The sequence below is a fragment of the Amblyomma mixtum genome, chromosome 7 (assembly GCF_055824585.1).
Source record: "Amblyomma mixtum isolate Tamu chromosome 7, ASM5582458v1, whole genome shotgun sequence".
NCBI lineage: Eukaryota > Metazoa > Arthropoda > Arachnida > Ixodida > Ixodidae > Amblyomma > Amblyomma mixtum.
In genome coordinates, this window is record NC_143018.1 from 29,159,966 (window position 1) to 29,175,820 (window position 15,855).

General features: G+C 46.0%; 1 protein-coding gene across 1 annotated transcript in view; it reads right to left on the reverse strand.

Moving 5' to 3' along the window:
* Positions 1-11,532: 11,532 nt before the first annotated feature.
* LOC149335485 (calcium-activated chloride channel regulator 1-like) overlaps positions 11,533-15,855 on the reverse strand; it is a 32,133-nt gene continuing 27,810 nt past the window's right edge. The window contains exons 12-13 of the mRNA XM_089553931.1: positions 14,455-14,739; positions 11,533-12,437 (exon numbers count right to left, since the gene is read on the reverse strand). Coding sequence (XP_089410057.1) covers positions 11,686-12,437; positions 14,455-14,739 — 1,037 coding nt within the window. The 3' untranslated portion in view covers positions 11,533-11,685. The remainder of the gene's footprint in view (positions 12,438-14,454; positions 14,740-15,855) is intronic.

The window sequence follows — 15,855 nt, forward strand, 5'->3', positions numbered from 1 at the left end:
GCAGAGTTGTTCCACTTACGGCAGCTCCACAGTCCTCCGCAGCCTTGGTTTAGTCTAGCAACTATTATGGCCACACGCCGGCCACAGATCTCAAGAGAGCGAGCCACGCGATTTGACATCAGATTGTTTCCTAAATCAGAACTTTCAAAACTGTCTCAGAGCCCTTCCAGAGAAGAACCATCGAGACAGTTCACATGAGACTGGTAGCTCAAAAATAAACAACCAAAAAAGAAAATAAGGGACATCCTCCGCTTGCATATGGCTGTTATAAGTCGTCTTTTTGGCAGAAATGCAACTGTTCGGCCACAGTTGTAGGCGATAAATACAGGCTTGTAACAAAGAATGCCATTATTTTGCAGTAAATTCAAATATGAGGCAAGAGCAAACGATGAAGGAAGGTTCAGAATTTCTAGAGATGGACCGCTGAATGCGAAAGGATGAAACATAGAAGACACACTCTCCTCCTCTCGAACAATGGAAGGTATCGCTGCGGTCAGGCACTGAGTTCGTCCCATAGCGATATGAGGCTGCATACGATGGAGGAAGCTACTTATATTATCGGGATGCAACTTTGTAGATAGTTCAATCGACATACCGTCAAGATAGAGGACCACGTCTAAGATACTCACCTGGGGCAATGTTCTGGAAATGCGAAAAAAAATATACGGGACGATCACGAAACCTGATGCCAGTAGTTGAATTTTCCTTACATCAATGGTTTTGCATTAAGCCGAGGCTGCGCACACGCGACACGGAATATTTCTGGAGGGTAGAGGTGGGTGACCGTAGGTTGTGCTTTTGGGGGTGGCGTCGGCTGGGTGAGAAGGAGGAGGTAGAAGAGGGAAGGCAGGGATGTTAACCGGAAGAATAATCGGTTTACTACCCTGCATGGGGGAAAGGAGTGAGGAGATAAAAAATGAAAGAGAGGAGAGAGTAGCAGAAAATTGAAGTCACTCTAAAAAGCCAGTGTTCGTTGAAGTCACAGCCTATCGTGCAGGCCAGAAGTTTGCAAGAAGCGGACCAGTGCCTTGGAGGCCTTCACCGCCGACGATCGCCGCGGCCAGTGGCCGAGAATTTTCATTTCCGTCAGTGGGCGTGGATCTAGACGCTCCAGGGCACGGCTGAGAGACTGCCTTTCGGCGCTGTAGGCAGGGCAGTCACAAAGATTGTGGGGTATAGTCTCGCCATACCCGCATATGGCACATGGAGGGCTATCAGCCATACCGATTAAGAAAGAGTAATGGCTGGTGAAAGCTACTCCAAGCCAGAGGCGACACAGCAAGTTTGTTCACGTCGTGGTAGGCCTGATGGAAGCCAGAGGTGCAGATCTAGGTCCAAGGATTTTAAACGTGAATTGCAAAATTGGTCGGAATTCGACGCTGGGTGAGAAACGCCCTAGCTAGGTGGATAGGGTGGACAGATGGCTGGTCGGTGGTGCTTCTGGAGGACAGCTCGCTTTACTCCTGCGTATTGGAATTGAATTTCGCCGTCCTGTTGCTGTTTAGACTTCTAATGAACGAAGGGGTTGTGGACCTATGTGGTGGGTGATGCTTAAGGAGCGCAAAGCTTAATAGATGGTTCGTGGAGGCTACTTCTCGAGGGTACAGGTGGGCTTGCATGGAGTTGAGAAGTCGATTCATGTTTGCTATTACAAGAAGCCCCCTACCTAGGTGTAGCGGTAGCCAGGTCGCTGATGGGCCGTGCTTCTGAAGGCTATACACTTGGCATGCAACGCTTCACAGAGGAAACGCCGAGAACCTGGGCATGTCTAAATAACATGGGAAGAACACGAACGGAACAATCGAAGGGCGTGACTGACGTGCCGATCTGATAATACTAAGTGACAGGTGAGTGATTTATTGCTGTAACTCTGTACACTGCTTTTCCGTGTATTAAGGAACCCGGGCACATCTAATGTCATCAGAAAGAGCACGAGCACAGATATGAAATGGCGCGAAGTTCGTCTCTACACAATAGGATTGGCGATAAACGAGCGACTTGAAAATCACAATTGGTGCCATCCATCAACTACGGTGACAGGTGATTTCGCCCCGGTGGTGCAGGCGACGTCCGTCGGCGTGCGGGCGGCGAAAATAGATCCTAATGCGCAGTCCAAAAGCGATGACGCGCTGAATCAGAAGCGGTCATATGCGGGAGCATAAAATACCAAAATCACGCAATTTTGCGAATGTGCCGCGTTTTAGGCGTGATTGTTGCAGCTCGCTGAACGAAAATAACCTTACTACGGTACCTTCTTGATCGTTAGTAAAATTCAGTGTTACCGATGCATGCTCTAGGAAGCCGATGCATGGTGTTCGAGCAAGCTGTAAAAAGCAGACATTCTTTTCCTTATAAACCTGCTTGTGATTTGGTTTAGTTTTGCGGGGCTTAACGTCCGAAAGCGACTCACGCTATTAGGGACGGCGTAGTGGAAGTCTTCGAATTAAATTCAACCACAAGGGGTTCTTTAATGTTCACTGAAATCGCACAGCATACAGGCCGCTGCATTCCGCCTCCATTAAAATTCGACAGTCATGGCAGGATCGAGCTCACATCTTTCGGTTAGCAGCTGAACACCATGACTATTAAGTCACCGCACCGCGGTGGCTGGACTTGCTTGGTGAGTATTTGTAAAGTGTAAATTCTGGGGATTAACGTCCCGGAGCTAAACACATGCAATGAGGGACACAGTAGTGGAAGGCCCCGGATTAATTTAGGAAGCTGGGCTTTTTTACGTGCGCTAACATCGCACAGCATCGAGGTAAAGTTTTGACTTCTATGTTATGGTCAAGGTATGTTAAAGGTTGGGATGTACGGAAGGCGGAATCGAAAATTGTAAAGTGAAAGCTGACTACCCAAGTTTTTCTCTGACTGTAGAGTTGCTACCCCGTACATTTCCCTGTGCGATGGTATTGTCTTCTGCAACCTACAATCACTGTTGCTCCGATGCCTTTTTTGTTCTGTCTGATGCATGCCGATAAGGCCTCACTTGAACTGAGGCGCCGAGTCCGCCGCCCAGATAAATGGGTCAACATTTTCTGTGCGGGCAGAGAGTGCCGAAAAAAAAAACACACTTGACAGTTAGAAAAACTGAAGTGTTGATCGGCCGATCGAGGGCACAGTGCATCGAACTGTTGGGTGCCATATGAGCCTGATACTAGTGCTTGCGTATGGTATATGTCTCTTTTTTTCTTTTCTTTTCTACTTCTGCTTCGGAATGCATGGAAGTTTCAATTTATGCCTCAAAAAAAAAAAAAAAACACTAGGAGCACAAAGCTGACATCTCGGCAACGGGACACATACGAAGAGTGGCGTAGTATTTTTGTCAATAAAACGTACTCCTAGTTACGGTCCCCTGATGCTCCTCGTGCATGTGCCTTTGTGTTTTGTCCTTGGAACACGCTGGACTTGTGAGGGTACACTACCTGCTATGATGTTTGGCTGAGAACTTAAGATTCCGTCATAACGTAGTAGCATCAGCAATCCATTGCTACCCCTTGTAACATAGAGTAGTAAAATAAGTGGAACACTTTAAGGTGTTTTCTTTTTACCTTCGGTGCTCCAGAGATAACTTTTGTATCTCTGGAATTCAATTTTCTGTTCTATATTGTTTTACCTCCTGTCCTTCTGAGATAACTTTTACAGTTCGGGAGCCCAACGTTTCGTTCTATTTCATTTCACCTACGCCTTCTCTGTTCGTTCACTGCCAGTTGCATCGCTCGATTCGCAATGGGAGCCTTTCCAACACCTCAATCCAATTTCTCGCTAGCAAAGAAGATTGTTTCGTGTGACTCCAGGATCGGCTGACTGTACCGATCTCTGAAGCTGCTTGCGGCCGCCTGCGGTTTCTTCAGTTCGGTGTTCCATAGTAAGAGGATGGAACATAGAACTGGAGAACACATCAGACGAAGAATCTCTCCCACAGCCGTGGAGCAGGCGCGAAAGATAGCCGAGGCGAGAGAGAAGGAAAGGACGATAGGAGAGGGCGTTGGTCGACTAGCGCAGTTCTATCTGGCTGGCTCTGATTTTATCTTTGAATATTAGTAGTGTCAGTCTTCAGGATCTATAATACAAGTGCAAAAAGCCAAAGATTCTTCAGTAATACACTGAAAGAAATGCATTAAAAGGCGCATGTTCGCAAAAACAGAACTTGAACAATGAAATACGTAGCGCGCAGGAAGGAGTACTTCCGAAATGACACACACGTACGCAGAGCTAACTTCCCAAAACACTTTATTGCTGTCAAGAGCGATCATCCGTGTGGTTGTGTGTATCGTCCTCGTGTATTACGTGCCGCGTAGTCAACGTGAACGACCACCAGCTATCCCCAAGAAGACTTCTGATCTAGAATGGTTCTTATATCCAGGGCGCGTTATCAGCAATCCAACTATCACACGCCGCACCAAAACCGCTACAGGTGATATGTCACCCAGGTACTCCACTTTCTTCGATGTGCAAACAGGGGTTGCTGACACAATGATCCCCAATCTATCATCTGGTTGCTATCCTGTTTCAGAACAATACACTTACTAAACTGTGGTACGCCGTCACAGCTGAGACATTGTGTGGAAAGACATCTATTTCTCATATTACGCTACAGAGTGACCTGAACTTCCTGAATTCCTAGAGTGACCTGAACTTCACAAACTTATTTTTCCGCGCCTTTGGAGAAGCATTGGAAATGCAGAACAGAGTACTTTACTATAAGCTGCAAAGGTTGGCAATGAAGTGCCATTAACTATTTTTTTAACGTCAGCTACCGTAGTCTTCCCATCCAGGGAACCGAAGAACTCACAGGAAGTACTAATCTGAGAATGCTGATGAAATATTTTGTATCAATAATTTGTTGAGCCACAACAAATATAATGACCATTTGCGCCGAGCATAACGTCGATATCAAAATTGTGAAAATTGTTATGCCCATCACAAAAATGCCAGATACAAATCTCTAATGGCAATCACGCACCCCAGTGCCATAAATCACAAGTTTACTTGAATTATTCAATTAAATTATTGCTTAATATCGTTAAACTGTTTTCTAATGACCGCTATTTCTGGTATACCTGTGTCTTAAACGCCGTCCTAAAACTTTAAAAAACCTCTCTTTAAGAACTAGTGGCAAGCTTCTCCGAACCTTTCGTATAAAAGCTGGTTATATACGGTATACCTCTTTTTAACATCATGTATTCATTTCAGGTAAATCCAGTAACCAATATCCTACCCTGACCATACCTTTAGCGAAGTTTGCAAGGTATACAGGCATGGTCAGAAAAAGCAAACAGTGCTCAAATATTTAGTGCATTCCCAGCAGCTCTGCTACCAACTGCAGTCAAGACTTCAGTGTGAGCTTTAAGGCTAGAAAAATTCTAGACAACTACAGGTCGGGTTTAAAAGCCTAATACAGGGCTGTGCTCTTTTCAGAAGAGCAGTTCGCTGGCCGCTCCAGCACGAACCTACCTGGGTTGACATACTTCGCTGTAGTCAACGCATTAAGTTCGGTGAGGAATGCCGGCGGTATTTGGATAAAGTCTTCCTGCTGCCCACACGGTCTCGTTTGCTTCGTGAAGGGCCGGTCTTGGTGAGATGATCCGGGGAGTTGGACACGGACATCGCTCTTGTAGAAGGATCTCCCCGATACAGACGCTGCGTTGCTACTTTTGGGCCACGTGTTCGGAAAGTTTATCGTGACTTGCTTGAAGTACACTCGCCCATTGGTAGCCCTGTGCAGGAACTCAGACGAAGACTGGAACAGCTCCTATAAGTTGCAAGACATTGTTTTTATCATTCACATGGTCATCTTAGGTGTTTTGCGCTTTCACGAACTTGTGTTTTACGAACTAGTACATGCTGCAAGACACTGCAACACAACAGTATACATTCCAACATTGTGGTCATCACCCAGGGAAAAACAAATTCTTTACTTATTACCAGCATGGCTTCAGGGCCATCCACTGTATTATGAGGCATCCTGCATGGATCTGTACTGACTGTTTTTAAAGCGAAAGTGTAAAGAAACTCGTGAGATGGAAAAGCCTGCGTCGTCGTCGTAGTGGCTGGCGTCGGCACAGTAGGAGGCTACCGTGATTCCATCGCGTCGTGGAAAACCCTAGTCGGGGTGAAAAATCCCAAGAGCGCCCGGCGGAGGATTTGCGCCCCTGCTCTGTCAAAAAGTGGAGCCAGCACCCCTTCCCTTTCTTGTGCACGGCTTCTGATAGCGGCTGCCGATAAGGGGAGAACCGGCAACCCCCCTCCCCACCTGTGGCTGCTGAAAGCGGCTGACGGTAAAGGGCGGTGGCCCGATAACGCTTTCGCGTTGTGCATTTAAAGGCGAACCTCAAGCGTTTTTTAAACACTAGTTTTTTTTAGTGCACATTAATGAAATAGATTTAGAAGAATTACAACCACAGGTTTGGAACAATTGCAACCATGAAAAGGCCTTACTGTACACATCACCCCCTGCCCCCCCCCCCCCCCCCCCCTCCTGCCCTCTCTGCCCCAACCACCGTGAGTACGACTATATCGAGTATCTCCCCAACACCCCTGCATTCCCCACACGGCGTGACCACTGACTTCCTGCATTTCACGTGCCTGTTGGCACAGGACCAGGAGGGAAGCGATCTCCTTGTGAAGAACTGTACATTTCGCCCCACAGAACTGGTTCATACAATTCCTTAATCTGCTGCACAACAACCTCTTCAGTTTAGGCTTCATGGTTCCCATACTTAAGTCTGTGAAAAGGCTTCCAAGCTTCGCATGCTTATTTCAGTCAAAGAAAGGTCATAAAGGAATGATCCGCAGTTCAGCTTCACTACCTTGATGATCTGCTGGGAAAAAAACAGCGCTCAGACGAGGGAAAAAGAAAGAAGACGACAGGGTCGGCGCTGTCCTGTTGTCTTCTGCATCGGTCCTGTTGTCTTCTTCTTTCTGTGTCCCTCGTCTCAGCGCTGTTTTTTTCCAAGCAGTATGTACCAACTAGGTCAACTCTCCGTTTTACCTTGATGTTCTGGACAATGGACTCATTGTAAGGGACATCCTTGTGGATAGATATCAGCATGTCCTTGCAGCCGCCATCCGTCAAGTCAATCTCCAACGAGGCTGCTTTCACCAGCAGCCATACGAACGCGGTCGCCAATAGGAAATGTCCGGACATGTTCACCTTGTTCACTGTGAGATAACGAAAAATAGCTTACACACATTCCCGCTAAAATTTGCTAGGCACAAGATTGTCTTTAGGAACCCTCGAATGTACAAAGTTGCTCATGATCTGATACCAGGAACAATAGAAGGATGATGGATTTCGGCGCCCGAAATATACAAAGCATGTTATCGTCGATCGGTGAAGGAAGTTGTTAGCATTGGTGTTAGACCTTCTGGGTCTCCCAAACCTGCGCCAAAATGTGAGTGTGAGGGCGTTTTTGCATTTCGCCTACATTTAAATCTGACCGCTCCCGAAACATTCCACAAGGTGCTGCGGACAGAAAGCAGGCTGTATGGGGAGTCAGGTGTCAAGTGTTTTGCTTGCTTAATGGTCCTCGTCTCTGAATTTTGGAGGTGACTGTGGTATACAGATAGGAGACTTAGGCTTGAACTCTCCTTTGTATTGTTTTGCTGAATGCTGCCCAGACTCTGCTCGAAACGGCCACGTGAAAACCAAAATACTGGTTCAATCAGAATGTCATATTTCCACTTACGCCATGCGGGTACAAAATGGGGTTGTCTCAAAATCACACGGCGATTTCGCTCAGCAAACAGGAAGAATGGAGTGGTCTACGTACCATTCGGTTCAGCGGAAGCTGGGTTGCTGTGAGAAAAGCAGTCTGTCCCAGCCGTGCGCTCAGAGAGGAAACTGGAGGTGTTCTTTCAGGCACTGGCTCTGTATTCGTTGGTGTGCTGTTGATAACACTGTCTAAAAGAATCTGCTCACGATAAATGCGCGCAAATACGGTAATAGTTTTTCCCGGGTATTACACTTTTGTTGTGAAATCTGTTCCAAACACAAGCAGGTAGGCACTCGGAGAAAGAGGAACTAGTGAGAGTGCTGAGCAAATGACGATATCTGGTTCGTGGATAGCATTCACGAGAGCTGGTGGTGGTGAAAACTTTTATTTTATGAAAAAGAGTTTGGGAGCCACAGAGTGGCCCCGCTACATGGTCGGCGTCCCTAGTCCGGGACACCGCACGACGAGGCCCCGTCTCTCGCCCGTTTCACCAGAGCCCTTTGGGACTCAAGCGAGGAGCAGTTGAGGAGGGCAGTCTCCCATGCCTCTCTGGAAGGGGTAGGGGAAGGGGGGAGGTGGGGATTTTGAGTACATGCCCACACCATGTGGAAGATATCACAGGTCTCCCCACAGTGTGGGCATCGCCCATCCGTGTTAGGATCGTAATGTTTTATTATTGCAGGACAGAGTAGAGTACCTGTCTGCAGGCGCCTTAAAGATCGCTCCTCCGTCTTACTCAGCCCTTTTGCAGGGGCCGGGAAAAAGCGGTGGTTGTCGCTATAATGTGTTAATATTTCCCTGAATTGCAGACGAGAGCTCATGCACCGGTGTTTCTGAGTAGACAGCCCGGTAGATTCGCGTATTCACTATGTAAATGCGCAATTTATTATCGTCATGTCCAATATTCCTGGACTGAAATTTTGAGAGTTGGAAAAGACTAAGGTACTGATTTGGAAATACTAAACATTATGGCCCATTCTTCTCATATGTAGCAAAATCTTTCTTTTGTATTGATTCCAGCGCTGGCATTGATCAGTTAAGACTGCCATAGAAAACCAATGGGGATCGCTGTTGACCATAGCAAAAGCGTTCGCATAAAAATTTGCATTTATGTATTTAATCTCCTTTTAAAATTTGTCTGGAATACTTCGTTGCTTCGTCTGTTTATGGAGTGCGTTTGATTCAGCACCGCAAGAAACGCTAGGTATGCTTGAAAATTGAAAATTGGCTTTCGAGGAAAGGAAATGGCGCAGTATCTGTCTCCCATTTCGGTGAGCACCTGAACCGTGCCGCAAAGGAAGGGATAAAGGTGGGAGTGAGAGAAGAAAGGAAAGAAGAGGTGCCGAAGTGGATGGCTGCTAAATAATTTCGACAACCTGGGAATCTTTAATGCGCATACACATCACACAGCGCACGGGCACCTTTTTCGTTTCGCCTCCATCGAAACGCGGCCGCCGCGATCAGGTTCGAATCCGGGTACTGCGGTTCGGTAGACGAGCGCCCTAACCACTTAGCCACCGCGGCGGGTAGTAATGGGTCTCAGTTCTCAATTGCGCCTAGCTTATAGGACAGTTCACAATGGTGCCAACTTATAGGACGTGGAAGAGGGAAAATTTCCGGGGAGACCCTGAAGGCCGATGAAGTGCACATATGGAGCAGGAGCACACGCATTAGTACGCGATTCGTCTGCTATCTAGAAGAACTTCATTTTTAAAAGGTATTTGAGGTGACCTGAAAAACATTATTTCGCCCACTCAGTGTAATATTGGCCTTTATGTGATTCTAAGGTGTTAGCGCACGGCAGTTTGTTGTTCATGGATGACGCGAATTCTGGCCTTACTCACTTGCAAGTGCAGCGCTTGTCCTGTCCTTGACTTATCTTCGTTTCGTGCTGTCGTTAATTTTTTAAATAGACGGGCTCACATTCTTCTCTTTCTTAGGATATAAATGGATAAAGAAAAAGAGGAGACACTTAAGCTCCGCCATAAGGGCATGACGAGATAGCGTATTTGGGTAATTGCCGTATGTGCAGGAGGTCACTCTCTATTTTTATACATTCATAGGTCCCTGGCAGTCCCCATACTCTTCCTAGCGTAGTGGTACAGTGGTTAAGTGATGCGCCACTCCTCTCCCTTAACCCCCTGCCTTTCCTCTTCTACCTCCTCCTCCTCCACTCCTCTGGGATGGCAGGCGCTTGTAGCGATGTGCATTGTGTGGCCTAGGTTGCTCTTCCCGAGCGACCAATCATTAATTTAATGGTCATCTACCACGGTGGGACGTCTGCTCACTATCTGGTGGGCAGATTGTGATGGCGCTGCAAGGTCACGTGACCTAGGTGGCCAACCTCTCCCCTAGGTTGCTCTCTTGGCGCCACCTGCTAGTCATGCTTGTGATGTTGCACACACGGCGATACCTTGCTTTACTTAGCAGAGTGAAACTAAAGCTTCGAAAACGGCCAATGCTGCACTTGTTTCTACCAGAACAGAAGGGAACCTAGAAGGATAGATAGATAGGATAGATAGGATAACTTTATTCGGCTCTAGCACAAGGTTTTTTTATGTGGTCAGATGAGTCCATCCGCAACGGTCGGTTGCCCCTATTCCAGGGCTCCACTGGATGCTGCCGTCAGCTGAGCTCGCCGTATCAAACCGATCTGGTCATCGCGGCAGTCGCTGGAGAGCAGACCCTCCCATTGCTCCACACTTGGGTTTTGTATCACTATGCCGGTTTTTTTTTTTTGTGATGCGAAGGCATTACTCGTTCTAGTACGCTAAAATCTTCCTTCCAAACTCAAAAAGCACTTCAGTGCGAGGCTCTGCGGCATGGAGAACCTCCTTAATGGAGCGACACAATTGTGTCACCCTTATCTCTGCTGGCTTTGATACGCAGTCCGTAACATGTGCAGTCCACATGTACACGCCCTGTAAAATGGACATCCGTGTTCGAATGGAGATCAGAGGCTATATCCACTGGTTGAAGCAATTTGTCCGTGTTTGTCTTCTGTCTTGTTTTAATCGGCCGCGCCCTGATCATCACTTTCCAGCTCAACCTGCACCGCCTGCTTTCAGGCCCCTTATCCCCAATTTGCGTTCACTACACGTAAATCTGCTTTATCTCTCTATGCTCATCTGCGTTACTATTAAGGCCCCCCACGTTAAAGGCTTCGTTCTCCAGAAAATGCGGTGTCGGTGTTATGAGCGAGAAATCACGGGCATGACTCTGGCAGGTGGTTCCCAGAGAGCAACCTATTAGGCACGTGGGCCACCTAGGTCAAGTTAGCTTGTGGCGCCATCACATCCTACCCACCGGATAGTAAGCAAAGTGCCCACCATGACAGGTGGCAGTTAAATTAATGACTGGTCACTCGAGAACCGCAACCTCGGTAGCACAAAATTCATCGGCGGCAGCACCTACCATACCAGGGCCGTGGCGCATCGCTTACCCCTGCACCATTGCGCAAGGAGTTGTATGAAGACTGCCGGGGACCTATGAATATAAAGTAGAGAACTACCAATTCAGTATATATGGTCATTAATCCATTACGCTATCGCGTCCTATATTCTTAAGGCGCGGCTTGAATGTCCCCTGCAATATTTTTTCTCACCTGTCGCACCAAGTGACACAACCCAAGCAGCAAAAGTAGTCGGCCCATTATTGGAAATGTATTAGCAAAAGTCGGTCCTGCAAAAGACCAGAGTGAAACCATTTATTTCTCACCCATGCTTCATCTGATTGTCCTTTTTTTTGCGAAGCATGAGTGAAATATGTTTTGTGGGTCTCTCCTATTTAGAACACAGCTGTGCCGGAGACGGCATTTTGATGTATCTGCAAAACGCTGTTCTTTATTGGTCGATAATTGGTGTTCACGAAACTGTGATCCCGTTCATCATACAACACAGGGATGCATGTGCCGAACTGCGGTTTAGACAGTCACAGTTCTATCCCACACACATCATTGGCCACAGCGCTATGCAGGTACGCGTGCTGTAGGCGGTGACCGGCCCATGAGGAAGTTGTAGATACTGACGTTTTTCGAGCTCATTTTCATCAGCCCTCCAACCACGATGACTATCAGGATAACGGCTGCAATACCACCAATCAAGATCCACACCCATAGTTTCGTAAAGGAACCCGAGGTCTGCCGGCCTTGAATACCATCTGCAAGTTTAGATGGGGCAGTGGTAGTTGTAGCCTCTGTTACGGTGACATTTTTTGTTGTGGTCGGTTGTGTTGTGGTCGGTTGTGTTGCGGTCGGTTGTGTTCTGGTCGGTTGCGTTGTGGTTGGTTGTGTTGTGGTCGGTTGTGTTGTGGTCGGTTGTGTTGTGGTCGGTTGTGTTGCGGTCGGTTGTGTTGTGGTCGCCTCAGTTGTTGTCGCCACTGTTGTGGTTGCCTCGATTGTCGTTGCCTGTGTTGTCGTAGCAACGGTGGTCGTCACGTCGGGAGGAGTGTGAGACACGGGTACAATGTTCGAAGTCGTGGAATTAAGCCCGTCACTGTTGAAGACGCGAGCCGCTATGAATGCCCGCCAATTGACGGCGCCATCGGATCGAGGCGTGGAAAAGGCCTTGGGAAGAGACACGGTAACTTCGTGCTTGGCGCCGGATGGGAGCGGGTCGAGATTGCCTTCGACGACGTCGGCTGCTGTAATTTTTGTTTGCTTCTCGAAGTCGGCTTTCAGGCTTGCGTCATCTTTACTGGCACGGATCTCTATGGATGAAGCTGAAAAGTAGAATATCGGAAGTCGCAATATTTAACCGGAACTTCGAGTTTGAACATAGGGGCTATGCCGTCGTTATAACGGACTTTTTTTTTTAAAAAAACAAGGAACCGTGAAAACAGTTGTACCAAATAATGTCAGTTTCTCCTCACTGCGATGTTGCGACATTAACTGAGGACATTTTAGTTCAGAATAATTTGCTTGGGTTTTTAACCTGTAGATTATAGTTAAAATAATCGCACTTCTAGGGAAGCCTAAATATTTCTTTGAATTTAAGATATCGTTATGTGTGTTTCTGTTAATCTAGCTGCTGCAACGTTCTTTATTATTTTGATATAGGCCACCATCGATGATCAAGAAGAGGACGCCTTTCTTAGGTACGTTACTTGAATCATGCCCTGCAGCATCCCCCTGGTATGGATTAGCAGACTGATCTTTCAATAAATATGTTTCACGCATGCGTTTTTTGTTTTATGAGCTATTTTGCAGTATTGGAGTCTTTTAATACGAATTGCTAGTATTTTTAATATTATTTTGCATGTTAGGCTGAATTCCTCCGCAGCATTTCATACTAACCGGTGTAAAGACCGTTTGTTTAAGTTTTAAAATAATCATTTCCTTGTGTTTTCTGTTTTCTTTCCTTTTAGTTATCGTAACGATCGCAGCATGTTAGCCTAATGTTATCGCTACGATCGCCGTATTATTTCAAAAAGAACGTGAAAAAATATACAGGTCAAATTGTAGAAGTTTAACAGACCTACTAATTACGTATGCATGCACGTAATACAAAATGCACAGGGAAGGCAGTGGAAAGCGCAATTAAGCTGCAAAATTATTGCAATAATTCTGCGATTATCGGGGAATTACTCCAAAAATTCAGGATAATTCCGCGATTATCGTACGATTGTCCAGAAGTTTAACAAAAAAAAAACTGCCTTTAAAACATGCACGGTGGAGACCTTTTGACCGATAGCCCATCACTCACCAGTTTTATAAAGTTTTCTGGCAAAGCTGAGCTCATTGATGTTTCTAAATGTAGTTATCAGCTGTTATATGCAGAAATTCGCTGAGACAAAACGTTCCTTCACAATGACAGCTCCAAAAGAAACAATATTAAACACCTGTCGCATAGAAGATTCGGAGCAGTTTATAAATGCATAGATCTTCTGGTTTCCGTGGCTTCCTAAGCGGACCTTCTGACTGAAATATTCTTTGTTCAATAAAATAAATCATTTGTTTCGTCTACATCACACTAAGAAATGCACTTCCTTTTTTTTTGTTTTGCAGTTGACATTTCTTGCTCAAATATTACATTCCTCGGTATGGAAGAAAGTAGCGTGCCATAATCGCAGGTTCTCCGGCGCATGCGATTCCGCAAGATCACGTGATGAGTTATGACAGAAATGCAAAGCGATGACATATTCAGGTGAAGAGCGCATGCGTCTCCAAACTACCGTATAGTTGCGATTATAAGTCGTCTCCGATTATAAGTCGACTCCCAACTCGCGACCCCCTTTGGGCAAAAAAATAGACTCCAATTTCAGGTCGTCGTGCCACACCCTGCGGTCCTAGCTCACCGAAAAAGTTTTTCAGAAGGCCGAGTCATAAAGAAACATTTATTCGCTCACGAGACATCTCTGACTCGTCCTCGCTTGCGAGGACACATTCGCGATCATCATCCTATGAGCCACTGCTGCCGCTGGTTTGTCGATAACAAGTTGCTATCGTATTAAAACAAACCTTTGCAGCATATCTTAATTAAATTCAAGTTTTTTAAGCAGATCCACTTTCGCACCGTGTCCGACAACTATTATCGAATTACGAGCGCACGGGGCGTGATATTATCCATGACTGGGTCGAAAGTACTTTTGACCCCGCATATAGGCCGACTTTAAGACACCGCATATACGTCGACTCCGATTATAAGTCGACCTCAAACTGTGAAAGGACGTTTAAAAAAAACGTCGACTTATGCGCGGCAATATACGGTATTTATTCACATTCTCACTCGGTGCTTACCGTTGCCGGTCGACAAGTGAGCTCCGGGCCACGTCCAAGTGAGCTTCACCAGGAGAGTGTTGTTCTGTTCGGGACGTATTTCGGGCGCAGCGAGGTCCCGTATGTCTCCAGGAGGTACCTGTTCCTCCAGAATTTCTTCCGTCACCTGGAACGATCCTCCTGATGCTACCCTCTGGAAAGGGCCAACCTCTGTGCCTGCTGAGGTCGCGTTTTGCTCTTCGGCGGTTGTGTTGACGACGACGAAGTCCTCCTTCCTGTATTCGTAGTCAGCGTCGTCGTCCGGTTCTGCATGGAATTTTTTGCGTCTTTTTTAATCCCTGCAAGAGTTCGAGCTGTAGGAAAACTAGAACTATTTGTGTTTACATCTGCACACGACCACGCTTCGTGATATAACAGAAGGTAACATCGTCCTGTCATGCTTGTGATGTTATCATTTTCATTGTTCCAATTTTAATGCAGATAATTTTAAATCAAGACTGTATAGTTTGGTCGCAAGATGTGGAAAAAATTCGAGGCTTGGAAATATGGACCTCTTGGAGAAATTTTAGAAGTAAAGAGAAACAGCGCCCCTGAATAGCCTAGAACTTCGAAAGATTGCTCCGACGCTTCGATCTCTTTATTACTTTATATAAATTAGCACAGTAGTGAATTGTATATTGAGAATTTGCTACATCTCCTGTTCAATGTTCCCAAAAACACTGCTGTTTTACTCATTTTGAAACATCCGAACTTTGCATTGAAATTTAAGATAGGTACATGTGCAAGCGTAATTATTCCCAGAATAGCGCGTTACGGCTATTACCTCAAATATATCTAAGAAAAAAACTTGATCTATTTAGTAATCTACAGTTTCTACACTTCTACACTACACAAATTCTACACTTTTTTTCCCTCTTTTCAGAGAGAATATATTTGTTACTTTTGTGCATTTTGGCCGAGTCTGAAATTTTTCAAATCAAGATTTTCTTCTTTGTAAGCGATGCATAACCTGTTTTTTTATTATGCCTTATGAAGTGTGCTATATTACACAATGTGGTGCTTAATAAACCAAATTCGAAAGACGTGGGTTCGATCCCGGCCGCGGCGGTTGAATTTCATTGGAGGCGAAATTCTAGAGGCCCGTGTCCTGTGCGATGTCAGTGCACGTTAAAGAACCCCAGGTGGTCGAAATTTCCGGAGCCCTTCACTACGGCGTCTCTCATAGCCTCAGTCGCTTTGGGACGTTAAAACCTAATAAACCAAACCAAACCAAATTATATTAATTTATACTTGAACAAATTCTTTACTCACACGTACCAATCTCAAATTGCCAGTTTTCCAGCGGTAAAAAAGTGTTAACATCAGCTTGAAATAAGATTTTGCATCAGCAGCTCTATTTGTAGAATGGTATCTGTATTGCGG